The sequence below is a fragment of the Salmo salar genome, chromosome ssa28, assembly GCF_905237065.1.
Source record: "Salmo salar chromosome ssa28, Ssal_v3.1, whole genome shotgun sequence".
NCBI lineage: Eukaryota > Metazoa > Chordata > Actinopteri > Salmoniformes > Salmonidae > Salmo > Salmo salar.
The window spans coordinates 37,514,916-37,534,324 of record NC_059469.1 but is presented as its reverse complement, the minus strand read 5'-3'; the positions used below and the strand labels follow the sequence as shown (position 1 = coordinate 37,534,324).

Sequence of the window (19,409 nt, the reverse complement as noted above, 5' to 3'; positions counted from 1 at the left end):
ACCTGAGAATTTAATCCGGATGCATTTCGGATAATCTACACACAATACCCCAAAACGACAAAGCAAAAACAGATTTTTAGAAATGTTTGCACATTCATATAAAAAAAAAAAATGAAATATGACATTTACATAAGTATTCAGACCCTTTACTCAGTGTTTTGTTGAAGCACCTTTGGCAGCGATTACAGCCTTGAGTCTTCTTGGGTATGACGCTACAAGCTTGGCACACCTGTTTTTGGGGAGTTTCTCCCATTCTTCTCTGCAGATCCTCTCAAGCTCTGTCAGGTTGGATGGGGAGTGTCGCTGCACAGCTATTTTCAGGTCTCTCCAGAGATGTTTGATCGGTTTCAAGTCCGTGCTCTGCCTGGGCCACTGAAGGACATTCAGAGACTTGTCCCGAAGCCTCTCCTGCATTGTCTTGTCTGTGTGCTTAGGATCGTTGGAAGGAGCGCTCAGGACTTCATCAAGGATCTCTCTGTACTTTGCTCCATTTATCTTTCCTGACTAGTCTCCAAGTCCCTGCCGCTGAAAAACATCCCCACAGTATGATGCTGCCACCACCATGCTTCACCGTAGGGATGGTGCCAGGTTTCCTCCAGACGTGACGCTTGGCATTCAAGCCAAAGACTTCAATCTTGGTTTCATCAGACCAGAGAATCTTGTTTCTCATGGTCTGTGAGTCTTTATGTGCCTTTTGGCAAACTCCAAGCGGGCTGTCAGGTACCTTTTACTGAGGAGGGGCTTCCATCTGGCCACTCCAGCTTCCCTGTAATTAAAACCCAGGTGATACACAGGTTAGATGAGTTTGTTAGTCACATGCACATGGTCGCAAATTCTTATGCTCTGAAGGCCAAAAAAAGAAGAGTGAAGGAGACATTAATACACGAAAAAATAAATAAAAAAAAAACGCATCAAATGAAATGAAATGTATGAATTCACTACTGTAAGTTGCTCTGGATAAGAGCGTCTGCTAAATGACTAAAATGTAAAATGTTATATATTTACAAATGTATCAATGATAAATGTCCATGGGGGGGGGCAGGGTAAACTTTGGTTGGGGGGGGTTAGAATATATCTAGTGGGAGCAGCAGAGGGTGGGGAGAGGGGTAGGATGTCTGGGGTGGGGAGAGGGGTAGGATGTCTGGGGTGGGGAGAGGGGTAGGACGTCTGGGGTGGGGAGAGGGGTAGGACGTCTGGGGTGGGGAGAGGGGTAGGACGTCTGGACATGAGGGGATCAGGTAGCTGCCTAGTGGCAGTTCAGCAGCTTGATGGTCCGGGGGTAGAAGCAATTGGGCAGTCTGACAGTTGTTGCCATGATACAACTATACAGTCTGTGTCTGTGTGATGGAAGCAGGGAGAACAGGCTGTGTCTGTGTCTGAGTGATGGAAGCAGGGAGAACAGGCTGTGTCTGAGTGATGGAAGCAGGGAAAACAGGCTGTGTCTGAGTGATGGAAGCAGGGGGAACAGGCTGTGTCTGAGTGATGGAAGCAGGGAGAACAGGCTGTGTCTGTGTGATGGAAGCAGGGAGAACAGGCTGTGTCTGAGTGATGGAAGCGGGGAGAACAGGCTGTGTCTGAGTGATGGAAGCAGGAAGAACAGGCTGTGTCTGAGTGATGGAAGCAGGGGGAACAGGCTGTGTCTGAGTGATGGAAGCAGGGTGAACAGGCTGTGTCTGTGTCTGAGTGATGGAACCAGGGAGAACAGGCTGTGTCTGAGTGATGGAAGCAGGGGGAACAGGCTCTGTCTGAGTGATGGAAGCAGGGAGAACAGGCTGTGTCTGAGTGATGGAAGCTGGGAAAAAATTATATAATTCAAATACTGAGGTTATATTGTATGCTAAAAAAAAATAGGGAAATTATATTATTTTGCACTAAGAGAATTGCTCAGAGAAAGCGATTTTTAGTTTAACAAGTAATAACTTTCTTTTCCTCAGAAGGTAGGGGTCAAAATGATTGACACCCCTAAAGTTTATTTTTTTAATAAAGTACTCAAAAAGTTTAGTATTTGGTCCCATATTCCCGAGCACGCAATGACTTCATTAAGCTTGTGACTCCACGAACTTGTTTCATGCGTTTTCTGTTAGTTTGCTAGCAGCTCAGAGAGAGAGATTAGATTAGATGTCTGTGTAATGTTTGAGGTGTACTAATTGATATCTGCATGGAAAAGGTTTATCTTTAGAAGGAAGGAAGTAACAGCTGGATGCATTCCGGTACATAGCACACCCACACATAAGGCAGGTTCTGATGGTTCTGTCGGTTCTGTCGGTTCTGTCACTGTTCTGATGGTTCTGATGGTTCTGTCGCTTCTGATGGTTCTGTCACTGTTCTGACGGTTCTGTCACGGTTCTGTCGGTTCTGTCACTGTTCTGTCGGTTCTGTCACTGTTCTGATGGTTCTGTCACTGTTCTGATGGTTCTGTCACTGTTCTGATGGTTCTGTCGGTTCTGTCACTGTTCTGCTGGTTCTGTCACTGTTCTGACGGTTCTGTCGGTTCTGTCACTGTTCTGTCGGTTCTGTCACTGTTCTGACGGTTCTGTCGGTTCTGTCACTGTTCTGACGGTTCTGTCGGTTCTGTCACCGTTCTCACTGTTGTTCTCTCCCTCATCAGGACCAGCCTGTCAGGAGAGCACATGTCCTGCGATCATCCTCCCGCTCTGCACTGTTCACCCAGCCTCCCACCAGCCTCTCAACCACCCTCTCCGCCCAGGTTAGTACTGCTGTGTGTGGGTGTGTGTGGTGTGTTTCTAAGAGTGATGGGGTGGGTTGTGTGTTTCTAAGAGGGACGGGGTGGGTTGTGTGTTTCTAAGAGTGACAGGGTGGGTTGTGTGTTTCTAAGAGGGACGGGGTGGGTTGTGTGTTTCTAAGAGAGATGGGGTGGGTTGTGTGTTTCTAAGAGTGATGGGGTGGGTTGTGTGTTTCTAAGAGTGATGGGGTGGGTTGTGGGTTTCTAGGAGTGATGGGGTGGGTTGTGTGTTTCTAAGAGGGATGGGGTGGGTTGTGTGTTTCTAAGAGGGATGGGGTGGGTTGTGTGTTTCTACGAGGGATGGGATGGGTTGTGGGTTTCTAAGAGGGACGGGGTGGGTTGTGTGTTTCTAAGAGTGATGGGGTGGGTTGTGTGTTTCTAAGAGGGACGGGGTGGGTTGTGTGTTTCTAAGAGTGACAGGGTGGGTTGTGTGTTTCTAAGAGGGACGGGGTGGGTTGTGTGTTTCTAAGAGAGATGGGGTGGGTTGTGTGTTTCTAAGAGGGATGGGGTGGGTTGTGTGTTTCTAAGAGTGATGGGGTGTGTTGTGTGTTTCTAAGAGTGATGGGGTGGGTTGTGTGTTTCTAAGAGTGATGGGGTGGGTTGTGTGTTTCTAAGAGGGATGGGGTGGGTTGTGTGTTTCTAAGAGGGATGGGGTGTGTTGTGTGTTTCTAAGAGTGATGGGGTGGGTTGTGTGTTTCTAAGAGTGATGGGGTGGGTTGTGGGTTTCTAGGAGTGATGGGGTGGGTTGTGTGTTTCTAAGAGGGATGGGGTGGGTTGTGTGTTTCTAAGAGCGATGGGGTGGGTTGTGTGTTTCTAAGAGGGATGGGGTGGGTTGTGTGTTCCAAAGAATGATTGGGTGGGTTTCTAAGAGGGATGGGGTGGGTTGTGTGTTTCTAAGAGGGATGGGGTGGGTTGTGTGTTTCTAAGAGTGATGGGGTGGGTTGTGTGTTTCTAAGAGGGATGGGGTGGGTTGTGCGTTTCTAAGAAGGATGGGGTGGGTTGTGTGTTTCTAAGAGGGATGGGGTGGGTTGTGTGTTTCTAAGAGGAACTGGGTGGGTTGTGTGTTTCTAAGAGGGACGGGGTGGGTTGTGGGTTTCTAAGAGGGACGGGGTGGGTTGTGTGTTTCTAAGAGTGATGGGGTGGGTTGTGTGTTTCTAAGAGGGATGGGGTGGGCACCAATACGGATTAACTCTTAAACTGAGTTAAATTTAAAGTTGTATCTAAAAATCTTGTTCCACCAAACTTTAAACCTAGTTTTAAATGAATCCTAGTTAAATTGAATCCTTCATCTAAACCAAGTTTACGTTTGACTTAAAACCAAGATCAAATCTTGTTGTAAAATCAAATGTAAATGTGGTTTAGGAATTCAATCTAATCTGCTACTGGAGGAGGTTAAAGTTCATCAGATGTCAGTGTATGTGCTTTATTTTCAGTGTGATTTTAACAATTTCAGCTCTTTGTGGCTTATCGTGTAAAACTCAACTAGCCAGCTAACTTATTTGACCAAAAATTCAATGAATTGCGTAATTTAGATGAGGTGAAAACTATCTTTGCCGGCTAGCACTGACCATTGCTGGATAGAATGAGAACATATTGCTATGGTGATTCCATTAGGACACGTGTAACTAACCATACACTAGTGATTTAACCTTTTTAGATTAAAAGATTTTAAAAAAATCAAGTGGGGCAACACATCTATGATTTAAAAAAAAAATCCTAAACCTAGATTTTACAGTCTAGATTAGGTCTAATCTAAAATTAATTTAAACCAGGGATTCCCAAAAAAATGTTGACCATTTTCGTATCTGAAAATTATTACGAGCCCAACCATGTGGAAATGTAATTGACAGTCAATGTGTTATTTGTTTTATTTGGTGCTATTACAGTCAATTAAAATACATTCTAACAGTATTTCTGATTTGTCTTCTCAACTCACCATCACATATTTTGTTAATGTGTGGCTATGACAGTCAATTGCGAAATTTCTAGTCAGACTATTATCTCCCCACCGCTAATGAGATGAGGGTGCTTGATGCATGTCGCGTCAGCGCTTCTCAAAGGGAGCGTGGTCGACCTCATCTCTGCTTTCACATCCAACCTGGATGGATATTTTGGTTTTAATAATGCAGACGAGAGCACTGAATCCAGCTTCACACAGATATGAGCTGGTCGAAGGGTACCGTGGAGTTTTTATGCTGCTTTCAAGACAACTTGGAACTCTGGAAAAATCCGTGGTGAAATCATGACGTCAGTGATCTCAGGTCAGAAAGTCTACGCTCTAGAAAGAGACCCGAGTTCCCAAATTGGAATTCTGAGTTGGATGACCGCTAAAAAATTGTTTTTCCCATTCCGGGCTAGTTTCCCCCCCAAGAGTTCACAGTTCCCAAGTTGTCTCGAACACACTGAAGTCGGAAGTCAGAGATTTCCGAGTTCCCAGTTGTTTTGAATGCGGAGTTAATGCTCAGAGGGAGAAACCAAGGTGTTCCCTTTGAGTTAAGAACCAAAACTCCTCCGTAGTGACCCGTGAATGCATTCGGTCACATGACCGCTCGATGAGCTGTTCAATTTCACTTATCGGCATGTCAACTGAGCCAGGATCACACAGTCAAATGGATTGGGATGTAGGTCCCAAAGTGCTCTTCCAAGCGTTGGAGGTGAGCAGTCATAACTCATGTTGAACACTTACCGATGCTGTTTTCTGTTAGGAACATGTACTGCCAAGGGGTTGGCCCTTGAAAGACTCTGTCCAATAAGAATGATTTCCTCTGACTCCAATGATTCGGTCACTCATCTGTACGATGTTTTTCTATTTCCTGGCTGCTTGTGTTCAGTTTATTCAGTTTCCCAAATAATGTGTCTGTTACATATAAAGGAGACACATTTTCTTTTCATTACACAGAAAGTCAACCAAGTCTTTTTGTTTGTTTTTGACAACAGTTCCTCTCTCAATGCGAAAAATCTTTCAACTCTCCACCTGGATAACCACCAAGCCTCGCTGTGAAATAGAACGTTGTCATGCTCTGATCTCATATCTCCACATAGTTTTGAGAACAGGCGCTCGCAGTGGATGTGGTTTGATGTAGTTTACAATCGAAGTTACCTGCTGCAGTTCTCTGCTCAGCTCTTTTCCCACCAGTCGCTCTCGGTGTATCTCGCCGTGCCATCCCTCCTAGACTCCTGTCTCACCGTGCCATCCCTCCTAGACTCCTGTCTCGCCGTGCCATCCCTCCTAGACTCCTGTCTCACCCCCCCAGACTCCTGTCTCACCGTGCCATCCCTCCTAGACTCCTGTCTCACCGTGCCATCCCTCCTAGACTCCTGTCTCACCGTGCCATCCCTCCCAGACTCCTGTCTCACCCTCCCAGACTCCTGTCTCACCGTGCCATCCCTCCTAGACTCCTGTCTCACCGTGCCATCCCTCCCAGACTCCTGTCTCACCGTGCCATCCCTCCCAGACTCCTGTCTCACCGTGCCATCCCTCCTAGACTCCTGTCTCGCCGTGCCATCCCTCCTAGACTCCTGTCTCGCCGTGCCATCCCTCCTAGACTCCTGTCTCGCCGTGCCATCCCTCCTAGACTCCTGTCTCACCGTGCCATCCCTCCTAGACTCCTGTCTCACCCTCCCAGACTCCTGTCTCACCGTGCCATCCCTCCTAGACTCCTGTCTCACCGTGCCATCCCTCCTAGACTCCTGTCTCACCGTGCCATCCCTCCTAGACTCCTGTCTCACCCTCCCAGACTCCTGTCTCACCGTGCCATCCCTCCTAGACTCCTGTCTTGCCGTGCCATCCCTCCCAGACTCCTGTCTCACCGTGCCATCCCTCCCAGACTCCTGTCTCGCCGTGCCATCCCTCCTAGACTCCTGTCTCACCGTGCCATCCCTCCCAGACTCCTGTCTCACCGTGCCATCCCTCCCAGACTCCTGTCTCACCGTGCCATCCCTCCTAGACTCCTGTCTCACCGTGCCATCCCTCCCAGACTCCTGTCTCACCGTGCCATCCCTCCCAGACTCCTGTCTCACCGTGCCATCCCTCCTAGACTCCTGTCTCACCGTGCCATCCCTCCCAGACACCTGTCTCGCCGTGCCATCCCTCCTAGACTCCTGTCTCACCATGCCATCCCTCCCAGACTCCTGTCTCACCCTCCCAGACTCCTGTCTCACCGTGCCATCCCTCCTAGACTCCTGTCTCACCGTGCCATCCCTCCCAGACTCCTGTCTCGCCGTGCCATCCCTCCCAGACTCCTGTCTCACCGTGCCATCCCTCCTAGACTCCTGTCTCACCGTGCCATCCCTCCCAGACTCCTGTCTCACCCTCCCAGACTCCTGTCTCACCGTGCCATCCCTCCTAGACTCCTGTCTCACCGTGCCATCCCTCCTAGACTCCTGTCTCACCCTCCCAGACTCCTGTCTCACCGTGCCATCCCTCCTAGACTCCTGTCTCACCGTGCCATCCCTCCTAGACTCCTGTCTCACCGTGCCATCCCTCCTAGACTCCTGTCTCACCGTGCCATCCCTCCTAGACTCCTGTCTCACCGTGCCATCCCTCCCAGACTCCTGTCTCACCGTGCCATCCCTCCTAGACTCCTGTCTCACCGTGCCATCCCTCCTAGACTCCTGTCTCGCCGTGTCATCCCTCCTAGACTCCTGTCTCACCGTGCCATCCCTCCTAGACTCCTGTCTCGCCGTGCCATCCCTCCCAGACTCCTGTCTCACCGTGCCATCCCTCCTAGACTCCTGTCTCACCGTGCCATCCCTCCCAGACTCCTGTCTCACCGTGCCATCCCTCCTAGACTCCTGTCTCACCGTGCCATCCCTCCTAGACTCCTGTCTCACCGTGCCATCCCTCCTAGACTCCTGTCTCACCGTGCCATCCCTCCCAGACTCCTGTCTCGCCGTGCCATCCCTCCTAGACTCCTGTCTCACCGTGCCATCCCTCCCAGACTCCTGTCTCGCCGTGCCATCCCTCCCAGACTCCTGTCTCACCGTGCCATCCCTCCTAGACTCCTGTCTCACCGTGCCATCCCTCCCAGACTCCTGTCTCACCCTCCCAGACTCCTGTCTCACCGTGCCATCCCTCCTAGACTCCTGTCTCACCGTGCCATCCCTCCTAGACTCCTGTCTCACCCTCCCAGACTCCTGTCTCACCGTGCCATCCCTCCTAGACTCCTGTCTCACCGTGCCATCCCTCCTAGACTCCTGTCTCACCGTGCCATCCCTCCCAGACTCCTGTCTCACCGTGCCATCCCTCCTAGACTCCTGTCTCGCCGTGCCATCCCTCCTAGACTCCTGTCTCGCCGTGCCATCCCTCCTAGACTCCTGTCTCACCGTGCCATCCCTCCTAGACTCCTGTCTCGCCGTGCCATCCCTCCCAGACTCCTGTCTCACCGTGCCATCCCTCCTAGACTCCTGTCTCACCGTGCCATCCCTCCTAGACTCCTGTCTCGCCGTGCCATCCCTCCTAGACTCCTGTCTCACCGTGCCATCCCTCCTAGACTCCTGTCTCGCCGTGCCATCCCTCCTAGACTCCTGTCTCACCGTGCCATCCCTCCTAGACTCCTGTCTCACCGTGCCATCCCTCCTAGACTCCTGTCTCACCGTGCCATCCCTCCCAGACTCCTGTCTCACCGTGCCATCCCTCCTAGACTCCTGTCTCACCGTGCCATCCCTCCCAGACTCCTGTCTCACCCTCCCAGACTCCTGTCTCACCATGCCATCCCTCCTAGACTCCTGTCTCGCCGTGCCATCCCTCCTAGACTCCTGTCTCACCGTGCCATCCCTCCTAGACTCCTGTCTCACCGTGCCATCCCTCCTAGACTCCTGTCTCACCCTCCCAGACTCCTGTCTCACCGTGCCATCCCTCCTAGACTCCTGTCTCACCGTGCCATCCCTCCCAGACTCCTGTCTCACCGTGCCATCCCTCCTAGACTCCTGTCTCACCGTGCCATCCCTCCCAGACTCCTGTCTCACCGTGCCATCCCTCCTAGACTCCTGTCTCGCCGTGCCATCCCTCCCAGACTCCTGTCTCACCGTGCCATCCCTCCTAGACTCCTGTCTCACCGTGCCATCCCTCCCAGACTCCTGTCTCACCGTGCCATCCCTCCCAGACTCCTGTCTCACCCTCCCAGACTCCTGTCTCACCGTGCCATCCCTCCTAGACTCCTGTCTCACCGTGCCATCCCTCCCAGACTCCTGTCTCACCGTGCCATCCCTCCCAGACTCCTGTCTCACCGTGCCATCCCTCCTAGACTCCTGTCTCACCGTGCCATCCCTCCCAGACTCCTGTCTCACCGTGCCATCCCTCCTAGACTCCTGTCTCACCGTGCCATCCCTCCTAGACTCCTGTCTCACCGTGCCATCCCTCCCAGACTCCTGTCTCACCGTGCCATCCCTCCTAGACTCCTGTCTCGCCGTGCCATCCCTCCTAGACTCCTGTCTCACCGTGCCATCCCTCCTAGACTCCTGTCTCACCGTGCCATCCCTCCCAGACTCCTGTCTCACCGTGCCATCCCCCCCAGACTCCTGTCTCACCGTGCCATCCCTCCCAGACTCCTGTCTCACCGTGCCATCCCTCCTAGACTCCTGTCTCACCGTGCCATCCCTCCTAGACTCCTGTCTCGCCGTGCCATCCCTCCTAGACTCCTGTCTCACCGTGCCATCCCTCCTAGACTCCTGTCTCGCCGTGCCATCCCTCCCAGACTCCTGTCTCGCCGTGCCATCCCTCCCAGACTCCTGTCTCACCGTGCCATCCCACCTAGACTAACATTGTCACTCATCAGATTATTGTCAAATTGAATCTTGTCTGTAGGCTAACTCTTATTATGTTTGAAATTAGCTTGGGTGTCGATGGGCCAGCTGACTGGCATTGTTTGTTTCCTGCTCATCAACCTTGAATAGAGTTAAGGATATGATTTATCAATTTTTCTAAAAGGCCTCCTGCAATATGAAGCATGTTGTTGTTTCCTTTACTATACATTAGATTAGGTATAAGAGTTATAGTAAATAAAACAGTCCCATAACAGCTTATTTTTTTATTTATTTTTATACAAAAGTACAAATGTAAATAAAGAATAGTATCAATTTGCAAAGGAACGTGGTCAAATGATTTGCTGCTGATAAACAAGCATCACATAAACTACATCATTACACTGCTGTCTTTCTAAATTAAATCAACCTCTTCACTCTCTTTATCATTCAGTTTGGCCTCATTTAAAATTACATTGTGAAGTAAGGTGCACAATTATTGCCCATTCACCCATTTGTCATTCAGTGAGGGGAGAGAGAGATCCATTAACACCTGGCTGGGTACCAACGTCCTACAGCACATAGTCTTCAATCAATCAAATGTATTTATATTAAGCCCTTCTTACATCAGCTGATATCTCAAAGTGCTGTACAGAAACCCAGCCTAAAACCACAAACAGCAAGCAATGCAGGTGTAGAAGCACAGTGGCTAGGAAAAACTCCCTAGGAAAAACTCCCTAGAAAGGCTGTAACCTAGGAAGAAACCTAGAGAGGAACCAGGCTATGAGGGGTGGCCAGTCCTCTTCTGGATGTGCCGGGTGGAGATTATAACAGAACATGGACAAGATGTTCAAATGTTAATAAATGACCAGCATGGTCAAATAATAATAATCATAGTAGTTGTCGAGGGTGCAACAAGTCAGCACCTCAGGAGGAAATGTCAGTTGGCTTTTCATAGCCGATCATTCAGAGTATCTCTACCGCTCCTGCTGTCTCTAGAGAGTTCAAAACAGCAGGTCTGGGACAGGTAGCACGTCTGGTGAACAGGTCAGGGTTCCAGCAGGTCTGGGACAGGTAGCACACAACAAGGAGTCATCATGCCAGGTAGTCCTGAGGCATGGTCCTAGGGCTCAGGTCCTCAGAGAGAGAGAGAGAGAGAGAGAGAGAGAAAAAATACTTAAATTCACACAGGACACCGGATAAGACAAGAGAAATACTCCAGATGTAACAGACTGATCCTAGCCCCCCGACACATAAACTACTGCAGCATAAATACTGGAGGCTGAGACAGGAGGGGTCAGGAGACACTGTGGCCCCATCCGATGATATCCCCGGACAGGGCCAAACAGGAAGGATATAAACCCACCCACTTTGCCAAAGCACAGCCCCCACACCACTAGAGGGATAACTTCAACCACCAACTTACCATCCTGAGACAAGGCCGAGTATAGCCCACAAAGATCTCCGCCACGGCACAACCCAAGGGGGGTGCCAACCCAGACAGGAAGACCACGTCAGTGACTCAACCCACTCAAGTGACGCACCCCTCCTAGGGACGGCATGGAAGAGCACCAGTAAGCCAGGGACTCAGCCCCTGTAATAGGGTTAGAGGCAGAGAATCCCAGTGGAGAGAGGGGAACCGGCCAGGCAGAGACATCAAGGGCAGTCTTGGAGCCTGGCTGGGTACCAATGTCCTACAGAACATTGTCTTGGAGCCTGGCTGGGTACCAATGTCCTACAGAACATTGTCTTAGAGCCTGGCTGGGTACCAATGTCCTACAGAACATTGTCTTGGAGCCTGGCTGGGTACCAATGTCCTACAGAACATTGTCTTGGAGCCTGGCTGGGTACCAATGTCCTACAGCACATTGTCTTGGAGCCTGGCTGGGTACCAATGTCCTACAGCACATTGTCTTGGAGCCTGGATGGGTACCAACATCCTGCAGCACATTGTCTTGGTGCCTGGCTGGGTACCAATGTCCTACAGCACATTGTCTTGGTGCCTGGCTGGGTACCAATGTCCTACAGCACATTGTCTTGGTGCCTGGCTGGGTACCAATGTCCTACAGCACATTGTCTTAGAGCCTGGCTGGGTACCAATGTCCTACAGCACATTGTCTTGGAGCCTGGCTGGGTACCAATGTCCTACAGCACATTGTCTTGGAGCCTGGCTGGGTACCAATGTCCTACAGCACATTGTCTTGGTGCCTGGCTGGGTACCAATGTCCTACAGCACATTGTCTTGGTGCCTGGCTGGGTACCAATGTCCTACAGCACATTGTCTTGGAGCCTGGCTGGGTACCAATGTCCTACAGCACATTGTCTTGGTGCCTGGCTGGGTACCAATGTCCTACAGCACATTGTCTTGGTGCCTGGCTGGGTACCAATGTCCTACAGCACATTGTCTTGGTGCCTGGCTGGGTACCAATGTCCTACAGCACATTGTCTTGGAGCCTGGCTGGGTACCAATGTCCTACAGCACATTGTCTTGGAGCCTGGCTGGGTACCAACATCCTACAGCACATTGTCTTGGAGCCTGGCTGGGTACCAATGTCCTACAGCACATTGTCTGGTGTAATTTCGAAAATTGTGACAAATGAGCAGTGTAAAATACAAACATGTAGGAAGAGTCAGGGAAGGAGTAGAACATAATTATTGAATTCTTTTTTTAGGCTGTTGTCACGACAGTGACGGATGGTGGCGCCCCTCCTCGGGCGGAGCTCGGCGGTCGTCGTCGCCGGCCTACTAGCTACCATCGATCCCTTTTTGTTTCACTTTCTGTTGGTTAGGTCTAGGTAGGCACGCACCTGTTTTGGGTTAGTCATTAGTAGGGGGGGTTATTTAGTTTAGCGTAGGATGTCTGTGTTTGTGCGTGATTGTTTTTCTTGTCCGGTTTTCGTGCTAGAGGAACGTGTACTGGGTTTTCCTCTGCCTGTGGTTTGTTTTCATTGTGTACACCACCGCAGAATAATTTAAGGGCTGCGCCCCTATATTTTTGACGACCACATCCAGTTTTCTTTAATAAAGAGGTGTGGTCAAGAACTCTCTGTCTCCTGCACCTGACTCTACCTCTCCTGTTGTTTTTTCGAGCCAGCCCGTGACAGCCGTTGTATTTTATTTACAAAATCAGTGGCCATTGGCCTATGGCGGTTCTAGTGGATAACACTGTTATCTGACAAAGGTGTTGTTTTCACCATATTGCAGCCGGGAGTATCAAAGTCTCTGCAATAAGGTTTGCTTTAGGGTTTAATTTAGATTTATAAGGTTAACCACATTACAATGATTGTGAGATACAAAGACGATATTATAATATCTATTTTTGGGGAGGGGGGGGTTCGGGAAATTCTCCGCGACCCCATTTTGATATCCGTCGACCTCGTGTCTACTCTACTGTGCAGAGAGAGAGAGACAGACAGACTCCAACTAACTCTTATCTACTTCTCAGCTAGCTGGGATATCTCTCTTTGTAGATGTCATCGATCTCTAGGCCTCCACAGCCAGCTCCAGATGTATTAGTTCCTTTGGCTGTGTGTGGGTGTGTGTGTGTGTGTGTGTGTGTGTGTGTGTGTGTGTGTGTGTGTGTGTGTGCAGTGTGTGTGTGTGTGTGGTGCAGTGTGTGTGTGTGTGTGTGTGTGCAGTTTTGCAGTGTGTGTGTGTGTGCAGTGTGTGTGTGTGTGTGTGCAAGTGTGTGTGTGTGTGTGTGTGTGTGCAGTGTGTGCAGTGTGTGTGTGCTGTGTGTGTGTGTGTGTGTGCAGTGGTGTGTGCAGTGTGTGTGTGTGTGTGTGTGTGTGTGCACAGTGTGTGTGTGTGTGTGTGTGTGTGCAGTGTGTGCAGTGTGTGTGTGCACAGTGTGTGTGTGCGTCCGTGCTTGGGCAGATGAGTCCATTTATTAGATGCTGTCAGGGTGATAGAATTCTTCCCTCTATCAGCTGGCTGTCCCACGGTGCAGTCTAGTACGGATGACCTTCCAACACTGGGACTATTATAGCAGTGAGTCCTTCATCCCCCCCACTTCATATTATAACATGATGACCTTCCAACACTGGGACTATTATAGCAGTGAGTCCTTCATCCCCCCACTTCATATTATAACATGATGACCTTCCAACACTGGGACTATTATAGCAGTGAGTCCTTCATCCCCCCCACTTCATATTATAACATGATGACCTTCCAACACTGGGACTATTATAGCAGTGAGTCCTTCATCCCCCACACTTCATATTATAACATGATGACCTTCCAACACTGGGACTATTATAGCAGTGAGTCCTTCATCCCCCCACTTCATATTATAACATGATGACCTTCCAACACTGGGACTATTATAGCAGTGAGTCCTTCATCCCCCCACTTCATATTATAACATGATGACCTTCCAACACTGGGACTATTATAGCAGTGAGTCCTTCATCCCCCCCACTTCATATTATAACATGATGACCTTCCAACACTGGGACTATTATAGCAGTGAGTCCTTCATCCCCCCCACTTCATATTATAACATGATGACCTTCCAACACTGGGACTATTATAGCAGTGAGTCCTTCATCCCCCCACTTCATATTATAACATGATGACCTTCCAACACTGGGACTATTATAGCAGTGAGTCCTTCATCCCCCCACTTCATATTATAACATGATGACCTTCCAACACTGGGACTATTATAGCAGTGAGTCCTTCATCCCCCCACTTCATATTATAACATGATGACCTTCCAACACTGGGACTATTATAGCAGTGAGTCCTTCATCCCCCCACTTCATATTATAACATGATGACCTTCCAACACTGGGACTATTATAGCAGTGAGTCCTTCATCCCCCCCACTTCATATTATAACATGATGACCTTCCAACACTGGGACTATTATAGCAGTGAGTCCTTCATCCCCCCACTTCATATTATAACATGATGACCTTCCAACACTGGGACTATTATAGCAGTGAGTCCTTCATCCCCCCACTTCATATTATAACATGATGACCTTCCAACACTGGGACTATTATAGCAGTGAGTCCTTCATCCCCCCACTTCATATTATAACATGATGACCTTCCAACACTGGGACTATTATAGCAGCAGTGTCCTTCATCCCCCCCACTTCATATTATAACATGATGACCTTCCAACACTGGGACTATTATAGCAGTGAGTCCTTCATCCCCCCCACTTCATATTATAACATGATGACCTTCCAACACTGGGACTATTATAGCAGCAGTGTCCTTCATCCCCCCCACTTCATATTATAACATGATGACCTTCCAACACTGGGACTATTATAGCAGCAGTGTCCTTCATCCCCCCCACTTCATATTATAACATGATGACCTTCCAACACTGGGACTATTATAGCAGTGAGTCCTTCATCCCCCCCACTTCATATTATAACATGATGACCTTCCAACACTGGGACTATTATAGCAGTGAGTCCTTCATCCCCCCCACTTCATATTATAACATGATGACCTTCCAACACTGGGACTATTATAGCAGTGAGTCCTTCATCCCCCCCACTTCATATTATAACATGATGACCTTCCAACACTGGGACTATTATAGCAGTGAGTCCTTCATCCCCCCCACTTCATATTATAACATGATGACCTTCCAACACTGGGACTATTATAGCAGTGAGTCCTTCATCCCCCACACTTCATATTATAACATGATGACCTTCCAACACTGGGACTATTATAGCAGTGTCCTTCATCCCCCCCACTTCATATTATAACATGATGACCTTCCAACACTGGGACTATTATAGCAGCAGTGTCCTTCATCCCCCCACTTCATATTATAACATGATGACCTTCCAACACTGGGACTATTATAGCAGTGAGTCCTTCATCCCCCCCACTTCATATTATAACATGATGACCTTCCAACACTGGGACTATTATAGCAGTGAGTCCTTCATCCCCCCACTTCATATTATAACATGATGACCTTCCAACACTGGGACTATTATAGCAGTGAGTCCTTCATCCCCCCACTTCATATTATAACATGATGACCTTCCAACACTGGGACTATTATAGCAGTGAGTCCTTCATCCCCCCACTTCATATTATAACATGATGACCTTCCAACACTGGGACTATTATAGCAGCAGTGTCCTTCATCCCCCCCACTTCATATTATAACATGATGACCTTCCAACACTGGGACTATTATAGCAGTGAGTCCTTCATCCCCCCACTTCATATTATAACATGATGACCTTCCAACACTGGGACTATTATAGCAGTGAGTCCTTCATCCCCCCCACTTCATATTATAACATGATGACCTTCCAACACTGGGACTATTATAGCAGTGAGTCCTTCATCCCCCCCACTTCATATTATAACATGATGACCTTCCAACACTGGGACTATTATAGCAGTGAGTCCTTCATCCCCCCCACTTCATATTATAACATGATGACCTTCCAACACTGGGACTATTATAGCAGTGAGTCCTTCATCCCCCCACTTCATATTATAACATGATGACCTTCCAACACTGGGACTATTATAGCAGTGAGTCCTTCATCCCCCCCACTTCATATTATAACATGATGACCTTCCAACACTGGGACTATTATAGCAGTGGTCCTTCATCCCCCCCACTTCATATTATAACATGATGACCTTCCAACACTGGGACTATTATAGCAGTGAGTCCTTCATCCCCCCCACTTCATATTATAACATGATGACCTTCCAACACTGGGACTATTATAGCAGCAGAGTCCTTCATCCCCCCCACTTCATATTATAACATGATGACCTTCCAACACTGGGACTATTATAGCAGTGAGTCCTTCATCCCCCCCACTTCATATTATAACATGATGACCTTCCAACACTGGGACTATTATAGCAGCAGTGTCCTTCATCCCCCCCCACTTCATATTATAACATGATGACCTTCCAACACTGGGACTATTATAGCAGCAGTGTCCTTGATCCCCCCCACTTCATATTATAACATGATGACCTTCCAACACTGGGACTATTATAGCAGTGAGTCCTTCATCCCCCCCACTTCATATTATAACATGATGACCTTCCAACACTGGGACTATTATAGCAGTGAGTCCTTCATCCCCCCACTTCATATTATAACATGATGACCTTCCAACACTGGGACTATTATAGCAGTGAGTCCTTCATCCCCCCCACTTCATATTATAACATGATGACCTTCCAACACTGGGACTATTATAGCAGTGAGTCCTTCATCCCCCCCACTTCATATTATAACATGATGACCTTCCAACACTGGGACTATTATAGCAGCAGTGTCCTTCATCCCCCCCACTTCATATTATAACATGATGACCTTCCAACACTGGGACTATTATAGCAGCTGTGTCCTTGATCCCCCCCACTTCATATTATAATGACAAAGCAGCAGTGTCTTTGATCCCCCCCACACTTCATATTATAACAGCAGTGTCCTTGAGCCACCCCCACTTCATATTATAACAGCAGTGTCCTTGATTCCCCCCCACTTCATATCATAACAGCAGTGTCCTTGAACCCCCCTCCCCACACTTCATATTATAACAGCAGTGTCCTTGAACCCCCCCCTTTCACACACACATTTGGGAGGCGCAGGGCGATGCAGTACAGAGCTCAGTTTGGCCTCTGCATGCCTCCGGAGGCGTCACACCCTCCATACGAAACCTCTGACCACGTTTTTGGTTCAAGCATAAATTGGCTTTAAGGTGTACACTGAATGATACTTTTGTATATATAGTGTATGTGGAAACCCCTTCAAATTCGTGGATTTGGCTATTTTAGCCACACCCGTTGCCTTGTTAGAGCTGCGCCACCGCCCCCGGGTAAACTGTAAGTGCTGTTATCGTGAAGTGGAAATGTCTAGGAGCAACAACGGCTCAGCCGTGAAGTGGTAGGCCACACAAGCTCACAGAACGGGAACGACGAGTGTTGAAGCTCGTAGCGCGTAAAAAATGTCTGTCCTCGGTTGCAACACTCACTACTGAGTTCCAAACTGCCTCTGGAAGCAACGTCCAGCACAGGAACTGTTCGTCGGGAGCTTCATCAAATGGGTTTCCACGGCCGAGCAGCCGCACACAAGCCTAAGATCACCATGCGCAATGCCAAGCGTCGGCTGGAGTGGTGTAAAGCTCGCCACCCTTGGACTCTGGAGCAGTGGAAACGCTTTCTCTGGAGTGATGAATCACGCTTCACCATCTGGCAGTCCGACAGATGAATCTGGGTTTGGTGTGCCCGACGTCACTAATGCTCTTGTGGATAAATGGAAGCCAAGTCCTCGCAGCAACGTTCATAATGAATAGTAATGATCCATTTTATTAATTAGAACTTAGTGGGGACATTACATTTAATTTCGTTTTATTATAACACGTCCGTTTTGATTATTTGGAAATGAATAAAAATGTATTATTTAAGAGAGAGGTTTATTTACAAGACCCATGGTGTTTTAAGGGTACAGTTGGTACCCATTAAGCCCAATCTGGACTTTTTCACATATTTAATCAAAGCTTGTTATGTCTTGTTGAAATTGTTCATTTTATCTCCACATACAAAAACAAATAAATATGTATAATTGATTTGTATTGATGGAGCTTTAGTTGAGATTGTCCTTTATACCTCTCCGTAGTTTCCTTGATTAACACCACTCATTCTCACTGTCAATAATTCTGATGTTATAACTTCTAATATGAACTGTATCCACTGGCTAAATGGGAGAGAGTGAGGTGATTTCCATCTTAAATCTAATATGTTTGCCTGGCAGCAGTGCTGCCTGCCAGCGGTAATCTTCTCTGATTGATTGAGAGGGGCTATCATCATTAAGTCACATAGTACATAACAAAACATTTGAATATTTAAATTCATGCAGTTCAAAATGTAGTTTGTAAAATTTTTTGTCACAGAAGTATTTAACTGCAGCGTACGCCCACATCCATATGAAGGAATGTGCTTACCTGATTTTAGGGGACACGGTGAACAGTTTAATCGTAAAATGTTTCCTGTGAATACATTTAAAAATGTATAAATTCATTTTTAATGTTGTTAATGACTATTGTAGCTGGAAACGGACGATTTTTAAAAAAATGGAATATCTACATAGGCGTACAGAGGCCCATTATCAGCAGCCATCACTCCTGTGTTCCAATGGCACGTTGTGTTAGCTAATCCAAGTTTATCACTTTAAAAGGACTATGAAACTCAGTCTATTCTTGTTCTGAGAAATGAAGGCTATTCCATGCGAGAAATTGCCAAGAAACTGAAGATCTCGTACAACGCTGTGTACTGCTCCCTTCACAGAACAGAGCAAACTGGCTGTAACCAGGGCAATAGGAGACTCCATATTACATTGTTTAAGGGATATATCAGTGGAGACCAGCTCTTCCAGGGCAATAGGAGACACCATATTTCTCTATATACTCAGCCAGGGGGCAGAGGAATCATGTCTGAACCAGTTTAGGATGGAGAGAGAAATACTAGTGCCTGGAAATACAATTTAAAGTTTGGTACGGATATTAAAAAGGCCTCCATCTTCACAATCAACAGTAGCCTAGGCTTCTCTCTCTCTTTCTCATTTCTCTCTCTCTCTCTCTCTCTCTCTCTCTCTCTCTCTCTCTCCTCAGTAGTGTAGGACAAGGCTTCTCTCTCTCTCTCTCTCTCTCTCTCTCTCAGTAGTCTAGGACAAGGCTAGTGTCGCTCTCTCTCGCTCTCTCTCTCACTCTCTCTCTCGCTCTCTCTCTCTTTCTCTTTCTTCTCAGTAGTCTAGGACAAGGCTACTCTCTCTCTCTCTCTCTCTCTCTCTCTCTCTCTCTCTCTCTCTCTCTCAGCCGTGCAGGTGCACGATAAGGCAGTTCTCAAGGAGAGAAAGAATGGTGCTGAAGTGTGAAATTGGGGGTGTACTCTTGGACAATTTTGTC

General features: G+C 48.2%; 1 protein-coding gene across 1 annotated transcript in view; it reads left to right on the top strand.

Annotated features, from left to right (window-relative positions):
• LOC106589949 (calcium uniporter protein, mitochondrial) overlaps positions 1 to 19,409 on the top strand; it is a 139,905-nt gene that overhangs the window by 49,762 nt on the left and 70,734 nt on the right. The window contains exon 2 of the mRNA XM_045710038.1: positions 2,609 to 2,707. Coding sequence (XP_045565994.1) covers positions 2,609 to 2,707 — 99 coding nt within the window. The remainder of the gene's footprint in view (positions 1 to 2,608; positions 2,708 to 19,409) is intronic.